Below are 19,012 nucleotides of genomic sequence, written 5' to 3'. Positions count from 1 at the left end.
TTCATTACATAGCAGAATAGCAGCCATTTATTTTTAGGTACAGTATGTAATTTAGACACAATAATGCCAAAAAACATTTAGTGCATTTTTATACCAAAGCGTTAAATATTATAAATATATTAAATATTAACAGTTTAAATATTATTGCAAATATAATCTCACAGCCCAAGGTAATGCTTTGCAATTTTACTTAGACACCCAGGAGGTATCTTAAATTAATCTCACTTCACATAATGTTCTTTGTACCATATATTTCAGTATTACAGTAATATAATATTTGCACAATGTACATCTGGGATATAAGTAGTCAATGCTACCTTCAAATTTGATGTCAAAAGTGAAAAACACATTATAAAGCAAAAGTTTTATTTCTGATAAAAAAGAAAATTATAATTGTCATAGAATCACGTGGGTGGGCAATGAATTTTGTAGTAACCTACAATCACTAATGGTAATGGAAATTAATTTTATTAAAAATTATCCAGTACATAGACACACAAACATCCAAACATCCTACCTTGATGTCAACATGGTTCCCTTCTGTATCTAACTTAATTGGAGCCATCGGCTTTTTGAAGTTGGGCAGATTCACTTTTTCCTTGACATTTACATCTTGACCATCATGTTCATGTGATCTCCTTGCTGCTTCTTCTAAGTGACTATTCTCTGTGGAGTTTTTACTTGAAAAATCATTGACACCACAATGTTTTTGTGCAGAGGAAACCATCTTCACTGAGGCTTTCAGTACATCAAGCAAAGTAGCTTGCTTTAGCCACTCACGGTTTTCTCTATTTTCTTGTGGTCTTTCACCAGCAAGATGGTCTGACAAATCCAATGGCTTGTCAAATGCATCTTCTTCACCGTTTACCAAATCTTTACAGTTTCTGCTAAGTAGATTGTCATCTTCACTTTTCTTTTTTTTCCCATTATATTTTGTTCCTTGACCACTATTGCTTTCCACATTTAAAGGTGCAAGAGAAACAGCATCTTCTGTTTTTGTCCTCAGACGACCATAACCTGGTACATTCTGAGCATGTTGCCCAAGAACAGATGTAGACTCAGTTTCAACTAAAATAGGCAAATATTTACTAGCCCTGGCTGGCCCACCAAACACAGGAGAGATCCTTTCTTGAGTGAGTAGGTCTTTGTTCTTTGTGCTAGTCAACCTGTTATATAGGGCAAAAGCAAATGATCATTTTAAGACATTTTAATGTTTAAGTTCTGGTAAGGTAGATACAAATAGCTTGAGTTACATTAAAAAAGTTAGGATATGTATTAATTATGGCAAGAATGACCTTAATCAGTTAGAAAAATACATTTTATTAATGTGAAAAATAAACAAAGCATGGGAAGAATGGTAATTTATATTAGCTTCATAAAAGCTAACATGTTGTTACATCATTCAATACTGAAGAATGACAAAAACTTATTTTTAGTAGACTCTATCCTCTCCTTCCTTCTAACATCATTAAATGTTTACACTATAACTATGCAATGTTTTAATCCCCATACTAAATAGAATTTACAGTTGAAGAAATGGCCAACTAAACTTAAAAAATTTCATATGTCAATGCATTTTTCAAGAGAAGAAGAAAAAAAAAACTATTTTACTAAGAGCAAAGGTTAGATTAAATTGTATTAACAATATTATACTTTAAAAAAATGGACTAAAAGGCTTAAGTAAACAATGATTCGGTGTGTGTGCAATAAGTTAATGAAACATGAGAGGTGCTAAATATTTGTATAATGAAGGCATACATACTCACTCCATCATACAGTAATGTCAGTATACTGAATTCAAAGGAAACACAAACATCATACCAAAAGACAAAGATTACAGTGACACCTTTAATGCTCAACTGAAGGCAATTCTGAGTGTAAAGAGAAAACATACCTATGACCTATTTCCTTTAACAGCACTGAATCAGTGGAGAGTGGTCTTTTGGAGTCACATTCTTGTTTAACACAACACTTCTGAATCAAAGTTAAGTCATCATTTCCACATAGGTTTACCACACGCCGAGATTCCTAATAAAGAAAAGAAAATAACATTGGAAGATATATACAACAATGATTAGAATAAGATTAAATGAGGGATATATTTACAGGCCTGTGACAACCCCGACCAGCCACAATATATATGTTGTGAGAGTGATGTCTGTGAAAAAGACTTCAGCATTCAAATAAACGAGTGATCAAAATTAAAAAAAAAAAAAAAAAATAATAATAATAATACATCACTCAGTTTAGATAACAGCAGCAGTTACTACATCTACGGCGGGGCTATATGGACTTAAATTGATATTGTGATTCTTTTGTACTAAAATGTGATGTTTGACATTTCTATATATGTTTTCAAGACCCCTTAAAAGATTGAAGATCAGCACCATTTAGTCATGTATATGCACATTTCTATATACAGTGCAAAACCGAGCATATTTTGTCACAATAACAATATGAGACACTAGCAAAGGAAATAGCTTTGTTTACTTTTTTTTTCAAAATGTTACAATTTCATGAATAGCTGTGCCTTAAAGAAATAGCTCAAATAACATGTTTTTGAACATTTTTGTTTGATATTTCTTCTAATTATATTTGAGTTTCCATTGTATCTACTGCTTTCAACACCTTAAATATCTTGCTAGCAATTATGTCTGTCTGTCAGTCAGCAGACGTTGCTGTTGTGCTCTCTCTCTCTATCCATTGCTAGTTTATATAAGGAAAAACCAAGCTTTTGATTCATTACCACGCTAGTCACAGATCATAATACATGTACAGATGTACTGTATATTACACATATACAGTTATGATGTACATTTGTAATGGATCCAAATTATCTACTTGCATATACATGTTTTTCTTGTGTGTAACAGTCTGTATGATGAGTTCAGGTGTTAACTTTATGACATTCACCAGCACAATAAGTCCTATATTAAAATATTGTAAGTAATTAGTAAGTTCAATTCACTTACTGAACAGAAAATACAAGCTCAAACTAAAAATAAAAAGGTCCGTAATGCAGTTTACACCATAACTTATACACAAATAATTTACAGAAAGAAAAAAAAAGAAATAAGGTATACTTTTATTCACCACAGGTCAGAGAGTGAGTGAAATGGATGGATGAAGGTGTAAACTACATGGACGTCTCACTTTTTGTGTTAACTACTGGTTAATGCCGTTATCTGACCATAAATAAAGTACAGGTATTTTTAAGCAGGGGAAGTGTGATTTGCAAAACGTTAAAGTACTGCACCTGTTGTCTTCTTTCACCTACTGTGTGTCCGCTCCTGCAGTATGCAACAGAACACTGGGTACTTAACGAAATTTTGCTTAGCATGGACCTGTTTTGGTGGGGAGGCAGAAGTGCACATTCACCACCATTCTGTACCACACATGCTTAGATGCTCTCTTCATATCAAAACATAATGTGTTTTGTCTTTAGATGCTGTACTGCTTGAACTGTCATCTTAGGCAAAACTGAACAATTTGCTCTAAACTCTACCTATTCAGATCCTCACTCCATTTTTTCCTCATGCTCATCACCACCAGGTAATATGGCCAGAGATGACATACACATGCTTGAAAGAGTGCTAGAGATTTTGTTAATTTTTTTGATGTTCAGAAGTAGTAGTGGAAAAGCTAAAAAAAGTGTTATACATCGTAATATTGTTTTTTCTTAAAAAAAATGTATTGCCCAAGCCTAACTACATTTTTTTTTAAAGAACTCTGCCTTCCTAAGTGGTAATTATAACCACTATAAACTAGCTAAACATAACTAAAAATGTTAAACTTGAGGGAAGAATTGGAAAAGAAGCTTAACAATTAAATAAGACCAGAATTTCACTTTTAAAACTTTTCATGGATTCGAGCGTGGATGTATACGTATGACAAAAACAACAACAAAAAAAGACAGGAAAATGTGTAAGCAATAAATAAATAAATAAATAAAAAAACAAAATCTGGCATACACACATTTGTATGCATTTTACCCTATAGAGATCATAATCATCTAGTAAATGTGCGCATGTGAATAACACTGCCTGGTTGTCACCCTGAAACAACCAAATATGGACCATGGCTAATCAACTTCATACATAATGCTGTAGACCTTTGATTGGCTGTTAGAGCAGGCTCCTACCTCATGCATTCAGCCATCACATACAGCACCATCAACAAGTTTTCTGCCAACACTACATGCGTTGACCCAGGGCACCGCTCTCATTTTGGCATCAGAGATGACTTGTGTGTTAATGAAATGTCACTGTTTATGGTTAACAAATGTGACTTCATTCTCACTAGGTGCCGTTATTGCAATACGAGGGCATTAAATTGACTGGATTACATTAGGAAATCAGATACTGCTGCAGACTGCCTTTTATGTTGGACTGTACAGCCATACTATACAGAAACTAAATGCAGCTCCTTGTCAGTCGATTTATGGCTTTAAGTGGGCATGATGGAGCTGAAGCTTAATCTTGGCAGAGATATTCCTGACCTTTTGGCCATCTCCCTCTAATAGATATCTGTTATTAGAAATTTTGGGCAGCCTGCCTTTTTAATACTGGGTCCAATTCAGCACTTAGTTCAAAGAGGATGGCTCCTGGAAGCCTAAATTGTCTCATAAGCTAGTCATCAACATTGGGAAAAAAAATCATGTAGGTCCCTAAAAGCTCATTATCCTTGAATTTGAACATTTGCATACCCTTCAAGCAGTGCCAAACGAACCATGTTGTGTCAAACTATTAGGCTATGAATAGGCTATAAGACATGATATTTATTAACTTTCTGCAGGCAGGGAGTGAATCATACCTGTGTTTTTGTTTAATGCAATTACTAAAAACAAGTGATTTCTTTGGTTTCAATCTTTGGGATTGAACTCCTTTAGTGTGGTGTCTCTCCGGAAAATCCTTGGGTACCGTTTGTTTGACTTTGTGTTGAAATGAGCGGGTTGCTCATGGATTCCCAAATGAGGCACATTACCTGCATTGTGAGGGAGCGTCAGTTACGACACTACTGCCATGTGGCGCGTTTTCCAGAGGGTGATCTGGCTCGTAAGATCCTCATTGTTGGGGACCCGAGTGGCTGGACCAAGCCAAGGGGTCACCCACGTAACACCTGGCTGCGGCAGACAGAGGGTTATTTCTGGAGGGTGGGACTGGACCGTGAGGGTTGCAAACCGGGATCCCGAGTTGTTTTGTTGTGTAGTGGGTGCGGCAACGCACTGTACCAGTGCATGCTCCCCAACTTGACTTGACTTGAATCTCTAAGAAGTGACAACAGGAAGCAGATATATATGGATGAAAACCAAAAACATTCTTCAGTGAAAAACAGCATTGGCCTTCTTCAAAAGCAACAAAAAAATCTATACCTCACATTTATCACTTTTGAAGTGTAATATTTGTCACAACAAAGCACATAATAACAACAGCTCAGTGATAGAAATCATTGTGTGTGTGTGTCATCACTTAGCTGCTTAAGCTGCATTTCTCTACTTTATCAAGAATGTTATCATTTCCCACTTCTCCAAATTGCTGCGTACAGGTGGGTCAGAGTTCCAGTAAATATACAAAAGTTCTCCAGTCAAGTTTACTTTTATAAATCTCAGCTTTGTACAGAAGGTTTTACAAAACTTGCACATGCACAAAAAAAAAAAACACTTGAGTATATAAATTTTATAAATCTGGTCAGTTTGTGAAAAGAAAAAAAAATCATTCTGCATATTTATACTCCAAAAATTAAGAGCTATACAAATGTATTAAGGGTTAAAAAAGCGTAGCTTTGTCAGCATGCAGCAATTCTCCTTTAACTCTGAAATTTACTGTGTATAAAAGAAGATAAGGACTAGTTTTAAATTAAAAATGGAAGCAAAGTTGCTGTACTTCGACAATGTGCCTCTTAACTGGCCCAGACGTTAAAAATATCCTTAAACAGCTCATACGCTGTACTGTTCCATTTTGTTGGAAAGAGTCCATTTTCATAAATGACTGTAAGTCTACTAAGAGCATCTAACTTTTGACATGTAGTTCTAACACCAGTAGTTAGGTGTTCAGAGTTGCTTACTCTGCCATTTCTTAAAGCTTGTACTGTCCTTGGTATGAACATATACCAATGCCAATACTGACCAAACATGTCTGTAGAAGATAGCTATAATTTAGACCTTTGTTACACTTTTGCTGATGTTGTACTGCACACCTATTTGCAGAGTTGCATTCTGCAGTTGTACTCTTGAACAATAAATATTTTTCCATGATGTGTTCCTGCTCTGAAAGTGAACATTTTAATACACTGTGTATTGTTTGACATCAAAGCTTTCTGTGTAGTAGTTTAAATATGTTTCTGGCAATATCACCTACTAGCTGTTAAGAGGTGTAGTAGTTTAAATATGTTTCTGGCAATATCACCTACTAGCTGTTAAGAGGTCAGAATGTTACTTATATATATATACTAGACATTAAGCCTGTTACAATAACGGGCGCTAGAACAGTAGTCCATAAAGATTAGTAGGAACAGTCTATATTAAATGGCAAGGGACCTTTTACCTCATTAAATTTTTCCCGTAAAATGCCTGTAATTTTCTCTGACAGTAATACTGGCTTTGCTGTCCGTAATATGCGTTTAATTTTTTGTCACAACGGTGGGCAATCAGCAGATTCTCCCCAGTAACTGATGTAATGTGCGCGAAAATAAATCTAGTTTTAAAAGTCATCATATTGTAATATCATGAAAATTTGTATATTTAGGAAAACCCCTTCAACGACTGACACTTTACTGGGTCAAGCTTCTTAATCGCAAATCTGACATCCTCAGAGTGAACACTTGCACAACAATGGGGAAGCTGGTCTCCGTGTCTCAGTACCCGATTGGATTTTACGTGTTTTATGTTTTAGGTCTTACCTCATTTACCGAAATCTGATTGGATCTGCCGCGCGATATTTTATATGTCCTGCCCTCTCTGTCTTGTGTGACGCGTCAGGCGGCCTTTGAAGCATCGCACCATGCCCCGCGCATGCGCACTTCACCAGAAGACACACACACACGGACACTGGACGCACACAGGGGTTTTATTAAAGAGGATATATACACACACATACATTCACCTAATCTGCTTGGTATGCAAGAGTGACAGCTGGTGTTTGATGAGATGCTGTAAGTCAGTGTTTCCCAAACTCGGTCCTGGGGAACCCCTGTGGCTGCAGGTTTTTCTTCCAACCGGATTCCTAATCAGTGACAACACCTGATAGCACTGATCTCATTTAATTAGCTGGTATTTTTTTTCTTTTATTTGACATTCAGAAAAGCATAGCAGTATGATTTTTACACTTATAAGACATTTAGAAATATTTCTGCTTTTGCTATAGATTTAAATGCTTAATTCTCTTTTGTGTATTTCATTATATTTCGCCCTTTCTCTGTGCAGTTTTTCCCCCTTCGTTGTATCTTAATAATCTCTTATATATATTTCTCTTCTGGTTTGTCCTGCTTCCTGTTCAAAAGCGGTCCCGCCCACACGGCATTTCTCGATTGCTATTCGTCCTCTTAAAAACCCTTCTCCACGCTGCCTGTGGCTCCTCTTCAAAACGGTCCCGCCCACACGCAGCCAACACGGCATTTCTCGATTCCTATTCCTGCTCTTCCAAACCCTTCTCCATGCTGCCTGAGGCCTCCCATACACCCCCATGCCGCTTTTCTTGATTTCCATTCCTCCTTCGGACTACCGCATTCCCCGCTCCTCTCTCATGACCCCATTGGTGTCACATCACCACCCTATATCTAGCCTGACCGTGTGACCTTTCACTTCAGCCATGTGTGCACCTGGGAGTCTTTTCCATAGCCTGCTACAGAAAGGTACTCTATCGACCATTGGCATTGGTTTCGCTCCTTCGTATTTTTGTAATACTGCGACGGTTGTTTCCTAAGCCTTTGTTATAAAATGAACGACAGTATCTTCTCTGTCGATGGGTTTTTGTACAACGTCATCTCTATTCCGGGATCCAGCAACTGCCTGTTCTTATCAGTGGGTTATTTCTTGTCACAAACGGTTGATGAAGGGGAAAATGCACCTTTCGGTAATAAAACCATTCTTCTCGGTGGAGATTTCCGCCAAATACTGCCTGTTATCTTCCACGATTCTCGAGCCCTCACCGTTGCCTCTTCCATCAACAAACACAGGCTGTGGAGCAAAATGAAAGTCCTAAAACAAAAAATACGAGAGCTCTCAAAAGTGAAACTCAATTTGTTCAATGGCTTCTTCAAGTTGGGGAAGGTAAAACTGGTGACACGGCAGAACTACCTTCTCAATGTTTACCACTACAACAAGACCCACTTGCTCAACTTTACGGTGATATTAATTTCTCGACTGTGATTCCCCAAGAACTTGCTGCAACAGCAATACTGAGCATCACAAACAACAATTCTCTACATATTAACAACAAAGTTCTTGATCTTGTACATGGTGAAAAAGTGACCTTCAAGAGTGTAGATACAGTAGTCAGTGATGATCCTAATGATCAACTAACGTACCCACAAGAGTTTTTACACACCCTCACACCAACTGGCATGCCTCCCCATATCCTTCATCTGAAGGTAGGAGCTGTAGTTATGCTCCTCCGAAATATGGCATCAAAAGGTCTTTGCAACGGAACAAGACTCATCGTTACCCGAATACATACAAATATCATTGAGTGCAAACTTTATCCAAAATTCTGAAACAATCTTAATTCCAGAATCTCTCTCCTTCCTTCTGACACCAATCTCCCTTTTAAATTTAAACGCAAACAATTCCCACTCAGACTCGCCTTCTCCGTGACTATCAACAAGTCCCAAGGACAAACGTTTGCAAAGATTTGCGTTAATCTACAACAACCAGTCTTCAGCCATGGTCAGTTGTACGTGGCTTTTTCTAGGGTTAGACCTTTCGACTCATTATCTGCCGTCTCCACCAAAACACCTATTCACAACTGCGTTTTTCAAGAAGTATTTATTTCTTCTTGATTTCTGAATTCATTTCTCACCGTTTTTCGTTCCTATTCTTACACCATCATATGCTACGGCGGGCGTCGGCTAGTGACAATTTAAAATGAGCAGATCAGACACCCAGGCAAACAACACTGAATAATCAAAGGCTGCAACTACTTTAGAGTCAGACCCACTAATTAGTAAATAATGGATTAATTAAACAATTAGAAGACATGGAAAAGTAGAATGAAAATCAAGATGAAAATACTGTTAAAAAGAGAAAAATACATTATTCCTATAACACTGCTTGGTACATTGTAATATATATATATATTTTTTTTTTAGCAAACTTAGTTTTCTAATTTCTATATTGTTCCCTAAACAGAGAACTTGGGAAATATCAGTTCACTTAATTAGCCCAGGAGTTCAATTAAAAACAGAAGCTGGTTGGAACAAAAACCTGTAGCCACAGGGGGTCCCCAGGACTGAGTTTGGGAAACACTGCAGTAAAATGAATATTTGAAAAACGAGAGCCTTGGTTTATTTCATGGTCTTAGCTGCCATCTAGTGGATAAAACCAAACATCCACTTACATTTTTTAAATCTGGAAAAAAAAAAAACACACCTTTCAAAAGGTCCTTGGGATGTAATAAACACCATTAGTGAGACGCACATTAATTTAAACAGTGTGTGCAGTGCATAGACTATTTTGGAGACTGCTGCTATTTAATATGGTATTTTTGTATTACAATTTAAAGAATTTCAATGATTAGGCTTGAACTATATATAATAAGTGCTTGTGCCTGTGCTTCACATAAGCTTAGGGAAAGCTTTCTTTGTGAAAGTGCGCTGTGTGAAATTGATACATTTGTTAACCCATCGAAATACATTACTCTTAACTTTTTTTTTTTTTTACTGTAATTATTACAAACCTCTCGAGTTCTGAACTCTTGTAAGTCATCAAGATTAGCAAGGGATAAATGCTTGGAAAGATTCAATAAGTTGCCTCCTTTGACAAAACAAGCCTTGTAACACTGTTTGCAAGTAGGCACAGTAATATCTCCAGGTTCAGTTTTTTTCATTACAGTATAATCAAAGAATTGCCATATCTCATTTAGACAGCTGCTTATCAATAAGATCGGAATGACTGGTGTTATCAACCTTTTCCATTTCTTTTTTTGTAAAAGGAGTTGATGAGTATGAACAAAGCTCAGCTAGTGTTATTTGTTTTTCTGCTACTCACACATGCAGCACTGTTTGTAGAGAATCAGGATGCCTACTCTGTGGTGTCAATGTGTTTGTTAAAGGCACAACACATACATTTTCATAATGGCAGTGTAAAGCAGTGTTTCTCAACAATCTGCTATTATTTATTTTGGTTGTGAGTCCTGTTGGGGCATGGCAGGTCACAGATCCCTCTCTAACGATATACCAAGACAGACCATACTCTCTGATGTTTGTACTCAATTCTCCAGGGGTGACTATAATTCCAGGGTGGAACACTTCTATAGGAAAAAGTGGATTGTGAAGTTGAGAAACACTGGTGTAAGGCAATTTCAGTCACATATTTTAATGCACTAAGATTGCCGAATTTTGTATTATGCTGGTATAATAATGTTTTAAAAGTCTGTTAGCATGGTACTTTTTTATTACTTCTGGTGCAATGTGCAATACTACTGTGATGTCACTACAGTCTTACTGAAGTGTTACAAAGAAAGCATGTATTTCATATATAGAAGAAATCACCTGTGGCAATATATTTCAAGCTTAAAACATGACAGGAACCTAGCTACATTCCCTGAACGCTAATATGAAAGCATTAGTAGTATACCTGTATATAAATATGTCACCTGTTCTAGATTTCTTATGGAGCAAAAAAAATACTTACAGTTCCATCAAAACTGCAAAGTCCAACAGTTTCAGCAACATCAGTAGTTACCTCAGGATTTTCTGAATGAGTAAATCCTCTTAAATGGCTAGCTGCAAGGCAAAATAAATGTGAATGTATTCAATAAATAACTTACTAGTTCTAAAAATGAAAAACAGTTGAGCATTTTTGACATGCAATTAATTAGAAAGGTTATCTGAACTGCCAAAATGAAATTGTTTTTAATGAACTGAAAATTGAGATTTTGTTTAATTCAGAGTAGTTGCAATGGGAGTGATACAGTGCATCCGGAAAGTATTCACAGCGCATCTCTTTTTCCACATTTTGTTATGTTACAGCCTTATTCCAAAATGGATTAAATTCATTTTTTTCCTCAGAATTCTACACACAACACCCCATAATGACGTGAAAAAAAGTTTACTTGAGGTTTTTGCAAATTTATTAAAAATAAAAAAAAAACTGAGAAATCACATGTACATAAGTATTCACAGCCTTTGCTCAATACTTTGTCGATGGGGCAGCAATTACAACCTCAAGTCTTTTTGAATATGATGCCACAAGCTTGGCACACCTATCCTTGGCCAGTTTCGCCCATTCCTCTTTGCAGCACCTCTCAAGCTCCATCAGGTTGGATGGGAAGTGTCGGTGCACAGCCATTTTAAGATCTCTCCAGAGATGTTCAATCGGATTCAAGTCTGGGCTCTGGCTGGGCCACTCAAAAACATTCACAGAGTTGCCCTGAAGCCACTCCTTTGATATCTTGGCTGTGTGCTTAGGGTCGTTGTTCTGCTGAAAGATGAACCATCGCCCCAGTCTGAGGTCAAGAGCGCTCTGGAGCAGGTTTTCATCCAGGATGTCTCTGTAAATTGCTGCAGTCATCTTTCCCTTTATCCTGACTAGTCTCCCAGTCCCTGCCGCTGAAAAACATCCCACAGCATGCTGCTGCCACCACCATGCTTCACTGTAGGGATGGTATTGGCCTGGTGATGAGCGGTGTCTGGTTTCATCCAAACGTGACGCCTGGCATTCACACCAAAGAGTTCAATCTTTGTCTCATCAGACCAGAGAATTTTCTTTCTCATGGTCTGAGAGTCCTTCAGGTGCCTTTTGGCAAACTCCAGGCGGGCTGCCATGTGCCTTTTACTAAGGAGTGGCTTCCGTCTGGCCACTCTACCATACAGGCCTGATTGGTGGATTGCTGCTGAGATGGTTGTCCTTCTGGAGGTTCTCCTCTCTCCACAGAGGACCTCTGGAGCTCTGACAGAGTGACCATCAGGTTCTTGGTCACCTCCCTGACTAAGGCCCTTCTCCCCCGATCGCTCAGTTTAGATTGCCGGCCAGCTCTAGGAAGAGTCCTGGTGGTTTCGAACTTCTTCCACTTACGGATGATGGAGGCCACTGTGCTCATTGGGACCTTCAAAGCAGCAGAAATTTTTCTGTAACCTTCCTCAGATTTGTGCCTCGAGACAATCCTGTCTCGGAGGTCTACAGACAATTCCTTTGACTTCATGCTTGGTTTGTGCTCTGACATGAACTGTCAACTGTGGGACCTTATATAGACAGGTGTGTGCCTTTCCAAATCATGTCCAGTCAACTGAATTTACCACAGGTGGACTCCAATTAAGCTGCAGAAACATCTCAAGGCTGTGAATACTTATGTACATGTGCTTTCTCAATTTTTTTTATTTTTAATAAATTTGCAAAAATCTCAAGTAAACTTTTTTTGCATTGTCCTTATGGGGTGTTGTGTGTAGAATTCTGAGGAAAAAAATGAATTTAATCCATTTTGGAATAAGGCTGTAACATAACAAAATGTTGAAAAAGTGATGCGCTGTGAATATTTTCCGGATGCACTGTAACTGAGACAAAGAAATAAATGCTTGCAATCATTACTTGTTTTAGCAGAAGAATCCAGTGGACATGTTTCTGGTGCCAAGACATCTTCACTATCACCATGCTGCAGTAATGGACACATTGCAAAATTTCTGATCTCTAAAATATACATACAAAACACACAAAATTACTACAAAATAAACCAGAAATACCTAAATTGATCCAAGAGTATTTCAGAGGAAAATTATACAGTTATATAATTATATTCATAGTGGAGGAAAGAAATAAAATAAATACAAATTGAAAAGCTAATAAAGCTGCATCATATTATAGAAGTAAATTGAGATGTAATCCTCAAAAAAGTACCACCTACTAATTCTGAAGTCTGACTTAGAGAATTCAAAGCTTACATTGAAATGACAGAAATACATAGTAGGGCATAACTAACACATGTTGTCAGAATCAGAGTGATGCATTTTTATTTGGTTTCTGTGCTTGACACAAACGGGTTATTAAAATATATATATATATATCTCAGAGCAAATGAATATGAGGCTGTATGTTCGCTGTATTAAGACGACCAGAGGTGCTGAGCTGTCAGGTGTTCACACCACATGGTCAGTTGGTTGGCTAAATAGATCAGGAATATTCTAATGGTTAGTAAATACAATAAATTGAAAATGCTGCTCAGGAAGATCTTGGTTCTCAACTCAGTTCAAGATCTCAACAGTGGAAAAAGCTACAAAGAACAATTAGTGGCAAACAAATATAGTGGCCACTGTGCCAGTGGCTTAAACAAAGAGCCAGGTTTGGAAAGAGTTTAGAAAGGCCATGGAAGATTACATTTAAAATAAATTAAATTCGACTAAAACAGGTTTTGGCAGGCCATATGTCAACAGAAACAGGGTAATCTGAAAGTCACTTAGCTTATTCTCTTGAATATAATGGCTGAGATCACAGCAATGGTTGTACAAAACTGGCAAAAGGGTATTTGAAAAGCAGGTGCTGTGTCTTTGGACAAAGGTTTTTAATTTTTTTTGTCTATTAGTCTATGATCATGAGCTTTGAGAACGGTGTAATTCAAATTCAATTAATTATCAAAGAATTATCCAAACAAGTGGACGTTTCTTTGATCAAACTGACAACAAAGAGCAACAAACAGATTAAGGCAAAAAGTACAACAAAGACAAGCTGATTGTCTCAGGTCACCAGCAACAAGTGTTTTAACTCACTACATAATACAACATAACATCTCCTTCTTCCTCTCCTTTCCTGTTTGTGGTTTGGATGTGTTATTGGTTCTCAACACTCCTTTCTCTGTTTGTTGTCAAGTGCAGGTCCATCTCTTCCTTAGTTTCATCTTCCCTCATTCTGCTGTGCTGCCTTTTTTACTTAACATCTTTCCTTCATTGTTCATGCAAGTATACATGCCATCTCAGACTTGATTCTTGAACTCTGTCTCTAATAGTCTTTAGTTTCACCTCCTGTCTCCCGTATTGCTCTAACCAACATACAGTATACAATTTAACATTCTGGGTGAAAAAGATACCCAAGACAATATAAAGCAAATGGCAAATCTGTGTTTTCCTGGAGACTCTTGTGTGTAGATACTTAAAATATAAGGCTGGCCAGCTAGCTAGATAGCTAGATACTTTATTAATCCCAAGGGGAAATTCACATACTGCAGCAGCAGCATACTGATACAAAAAACAATATTAAATTAAAGATTGATAATAATGCAGGTAAAAACAGACAATAACTTTATATAATGTTAACGTTTACCAACCCCCCACCCCCCCCCCCCCCACCCCCGGGTGGAATTGAAGAGTCGCACAGTTTGGGGGAGAAACGATCTTCTCTGTCAGTGGAGCAGGACAGTGACAGCAGTCTGTCGCTGAAGCTGCTCTTCTGTTTGGAGATGACACTGTTTAGTGGATGCAGTGGATTTTCCATAATTGATAGGAGCCTGCTGAGCGCCCGTCGCTCTGCCACAGATGTCAAACTGTCCAGCTCCATGCCAACAATAGAGCCTGCCTTCCTCACCAGTTTGTCCAGGCGTGAGGCGTCTTTCTTCTTAATGCTGCCTCCCCAGCACACCACCGCATAGAAGAGGGCCCTCGCCACAACCGTCTGATAGAACATCTGCAGCATCTTATTGCAGATGTTGAAGAACACCAGCCTTCTAAGGAAGTATAACTGGCTCTGTCCTTTCTTACACAGAGCATCAGTATTGGCAGTCCAGTCTAATTTGTCATCCAGCTGCACTCCCAGGTATTTATAGGTCTGCACCATCTGCACACAGTCACCTCTGATGATCACGGGGTCCATGAGGGGTCTGGGCCTCCTAAAATCCACCACCAGCTCCTTGGTTTTGCTGGTGTTCAGGTGTAGGTGGTTTGAGTCGCACCATTTAACAAAGTAATTGATTAGGTCCCTATACTCCTCCTCCTGCCCACTCCTGATGCAGCCCACGATAGCAGTGTCATCAGCGAAGTTTTGCATGTCGCAGGACTCCGAGTTGTATTGTAAGTCCGATGTATATAGGCTGAACAGGATCGGAGAAAGTACAGTCCCTTGTGGTGCTCCTGTGTTGCTGACCACAATGTCAGACGTGCAGTTCCCAAGACGCACATACTGAGGTCTGCCTTTAAGATAGTCCATGATCCATGCCACCAGGTATGAATCTACTCCCATCTCTGTCAGCTTGTCCCTAAGGAGCAGAGGTTGGATTGGGTTGAAGGTGCTAGAGAAGTCTAGAAACATAATTCTTACAGCACCACTGCCTCTGTCCAAGTGAGAGAGGGATCGATGTAGCATATAGATGATGGCATCCTCCGCTCCCATCTTCTCCTGATATGCAAACTGCACAGGGTCGAGGGTGTGTTGAACCTGTGGCCTCAGGTGGTGGTGAAGCAGCAGCCTCTCCATGGTCTTCATCACATGTGATGTCAGAGCAACAGGCCGGAAGTCATTCAGCTCACTAGGACGTGATACATTTGGGACTGGGGTGATGCAAGATGTTTTCCAAAACCTCGGGACTCTCCCCTGTTCCAGGCTCAGGTTGAAGATGCGCTGTAGAGGACCCCCCAGCTCCGATGCACAAACCTTCAGCAGTCGTGGCGATACTCCATCTGGACCCGCTGCTTTGCTGGCACGAAGTCCAGCATGAAGCACGAAATATGATGCAATAATTCTTCAGCACAAGATGCCAGCTTCATTTTTCTTTAAACCAGTCCAGAGTGGCCAGTTGCTTTATCACCATTGATGGTAAACATTAAGGTTTGCTCTTCTGAGTTCATTTTGAGATTCTTTATCAGTAAGCTGTTCTGAGACCCACTTTGGCTTTGTATCACAGCAGTAGACAATTTTTAACCAGACAATTATAGGCATTTACAGTGTCTGAAATCCCACAAGAATTCTTCAGAGATGCTTTCACACCTCATATCACAGCCATTCTCTATACCCGAAAGGGAAAAGTTCTTTGTGATTATTTACTTTCCACCCATAACAATGAAAAAAGGTGTACTTGTTACCAAAATAAGGTTCCCAAGCAGGATTTTGGGTTTCACTCTGAATGACACACCTTGGCCATCATCTACATTTGCTACTCACTCACTGCCTACCATGAGAGACATACCAGGGCTCACTAGAAGGAGACTGAAGAACACATTCAGGATATTGTGTAGGCACCAGGTTAGCAAATAATTATTCATGGGACAATCTTTGCTCTCAATGACTGAAATCGAGGGGCATTTTATAAAGTATCAGAGGCATTTTATGGAATAAAGAAAATAAAATTGCATCCAATAAGATTATTGAATAGTGACTTTAGTCTCACAAATTGCTGAAAACACTAGAAACTCGACAATATATATTGTTGATGTCCTTCTTTTTCAAAACATAAGGAATATAATTATCCCATTAAAAAAAAATAATTTTGTTAAGATTAAGTGAAACATGTTAAGTGCACACTTCAATATGAAAAATTCTGGCATAATTCTATGCAAGAATAAGGAAAAATATTACATAGTGGAAGTATTGTTACATCAGTAGCATACAGGGCTTCCTAACTCTTAAGGATATTCCATAAGAGCAAGTTCACCATGGTCATCATTGTCAGCCATGCTAATGTAACGTTTTAGCGAACAGTTAAGCCACAGTGTTACCTACCTAAACTAACCCAATAATAAAAATATCATCATCACAACTAACTAGCTCTAGCAATAAGCATAATTATAATGCTTAATTTTTTGGTGTCGGAAAGCAGCATATATTTTACATTTTTGCTGCCCTTAACAAACTCACTAGCAGCACTTGTGTTTTTGCCTTTTGTGCCAGGGCCACTGAGTGGGAAAGCTCAGCTAACCTGGTAATACTTTTAAGATATTTAATCCACACATTTCTATTTTGAGTCAAGCTATCTTCCATTTTTCAATGCTTGCTAGACTGACCCATTTAATAGTTTGGGGCAGTTGTGCTAGTGGTGGTACTGATTTTAGTGTTTGCAGCAGATAAACCTGGTCATACAACAAAGCAGATCATTTTACAAATAAGAACATTTATGCAATCAGTCAGATGTGCAGTATTAGAAGAAGAAGGGGTACAGTGCATAACATTAGAGAAGTGCCAAAGCTGACTTTTAGTGCAATAATGACCATCATACAAGTTAAATTATTAGTAATATATTGAATCATTTTGGGGGGATTTTCTTGCCTCACACTTATGTTTTAAAGAGAAAAGTTGTTTCATTTGGAACATTTCTGCTCTTTGCTCTAATAATTTCTCACACTGCTGGGATTGTTTGTGATTTCCTTTATTACAGGAAAATTGCTACTACAGCAAAACTCTCCACAAATAGTGGAAAGATTAGAAATGGTAAAAATTCTGAGATGCTCCAAATACTAAAACCTCAATTGTAAGAAGCTTCCTCCATTGTGCACAGTTCAGGCAATATTTCTTTAACCAATTTACTATTTTGCTTATTTATGTCTGCTAATTTCATAGAATGCATTCAGAGGCACTGGCACTAAGATGTGCACAAGCTAAGATGGGTACATTCCTTTCACTGATCTTACAGTTATTTGTAAGACCTGCACCTGCTGTATTTTATTTTTTGGTGTATTATTATATTACTAATTTAGTTACCTTTCATTTTTTTGACACCGTGAGCACCACTTTTAAAGGCTTCCTATTTCATACTTAAAAGTAATTTTAATGATAAAAAAATTCTAAATCTATACCGTTACTGGGTGACGTTTTATCGGAATCCTTTGGAGTTTTCTCAGCATATCGAACATGTCGACAGTCTTTTTTCCTTCTCATTCTGTTGGGCATTGACAAGGAGATCTGATGAATAGGTGAATCTGGGATAACTCCATCTTCTTGGTCAGTATTCTCCACAGGATTACAGAATTTGTACCTGTAATTTTTTTTAACAGAAGGGATATTTAAATATAATTTATAATCAGGAAAGCAATAACTACTGCTTTCATGTTTACATTTTAAATGTTAAGTTTAAATGTTCACAAGTGTACTTTGTTCCTGCTTTGTGTCAAGGGTAAGATGTTCAGATAAGCTACACAACCTTTAACGAGATTAAGTGGATCTGATAAGGAAAGGATGGATAACAGAAAAGAATTGCTTACATTGAATTTTTAGTAAGTTGCTCCAGCTGCTGACAAAGCTTCTTGTTTTCATCTTGGAGGACATTTCTATCATTCACTTAAAAAGAAAAAGAAAATATGTGTATATACAGTACTTAAAATTTTAACCTGTATTTTTTCTAACAATTATTTCTAGCAATCCACAATGAAATACTGAAAACAATAGATTTTTGTAATTAAACCATGTGACATATATCTCTGCATTCTTATAAATGTATCTACCCTCCTAGAGATAGACTGGACACAAAAACAGCTGGATTATGGCTTAAAATGAAAAACTAACATTTTCTGTCACCTTGTTTTGTTCATTTATAATCTACAGTATTAAGAGTAGCTAAATTAGCAATTCATTTCTCCATTATATTGTGTAAAATCATTTCAAAGGGTTGATTTTTCAGTGTTGTGAAAATTACAAAATGTTCCATTCACATCTTGAAGAATTTTGTGTACTTCTAGAACTTAGATAACACTGTACAAAAAGCAGAGCGGTAAAGTAACAAATTACATATAATATTACTATACAGTACGTAAATAAATTACTAACACATTTGCCCTTTTAAAAGTATCACTTAATCTAAATAATTGCACACTTAGACATATTACGTGGCAAGATTATGTGTTTCCTTTTTCCAGGACAAGACATTACACAGTGGAACTGATTTAATTGGCA

General features: G+C 37.7%; 2 protein-coding genes across 2 annotated transcripts in view; both read right to left on the bottom strand.

Annotated features, from left to right (window-relative positions):
* gata6 (GATA binding protein 6) overlaps positions 1-19,012 on the bottom strand; it is a 584,947-nt gene that overhangs the window by 76,613 nt on the left and 489,322 nt on the right. The window lies entirely within an intron of this gene.
* Positions 1-19,012, bottom strand: part of rbbp8 (retinoblastoma binding protein 8) — a 104,681-nt gene that overhangs the window by 22,126 nt on the left and 63,543 nt on the right. The window contains exons 6-11 of the mRNA XM_028803668.2: positions 18,325-18,400; positions 17,920-18,098; positions 12,740-12,838; positions 10,847-10,938; positions 1,895-2,028; positions 518-1,166 (exon numbers count right to left, since the gene is read on the bottom strand). Of these exons, the coding sequence (XP_028659501.1) occupies positions 518-1,166; positions 1,895-2,028; positions 10,847-10,938; positions 12,740-12,838; positions 17,920-18,098; positions 18,325-18,400 (1,229 nt within the window). The remainder of the gene's footprint in view (positions 1-517; positions 1,167-1,894; positions 2,029-10,846; positions 10,939-12,739; positions 12,839-17,919; positions 18,099-18,324; positions 18,401-19,012) is intronic.

The sequence above is a fragment of the Erpetoichthys calabaricus genome, chromosome 6 (genome assembly GCF_900747795.2).
Source record: "Erpetoichthys calabaricus chromosome 6, fErpCal1.3, whole genome shotgun sequence".
NCBI classification, from domain to species: domain Eukaryota; kingdom Metazoa; phylum Chordata; class Cladistia; order Polypteriformes; family Polypteridae; genus Erpetoichthys; species Erpetoichthys calabaricus.
Note: the sequence above shows the minus strand (reverse complement) of the source record. Positions and strands in the feature narration are given on the sequence as shown.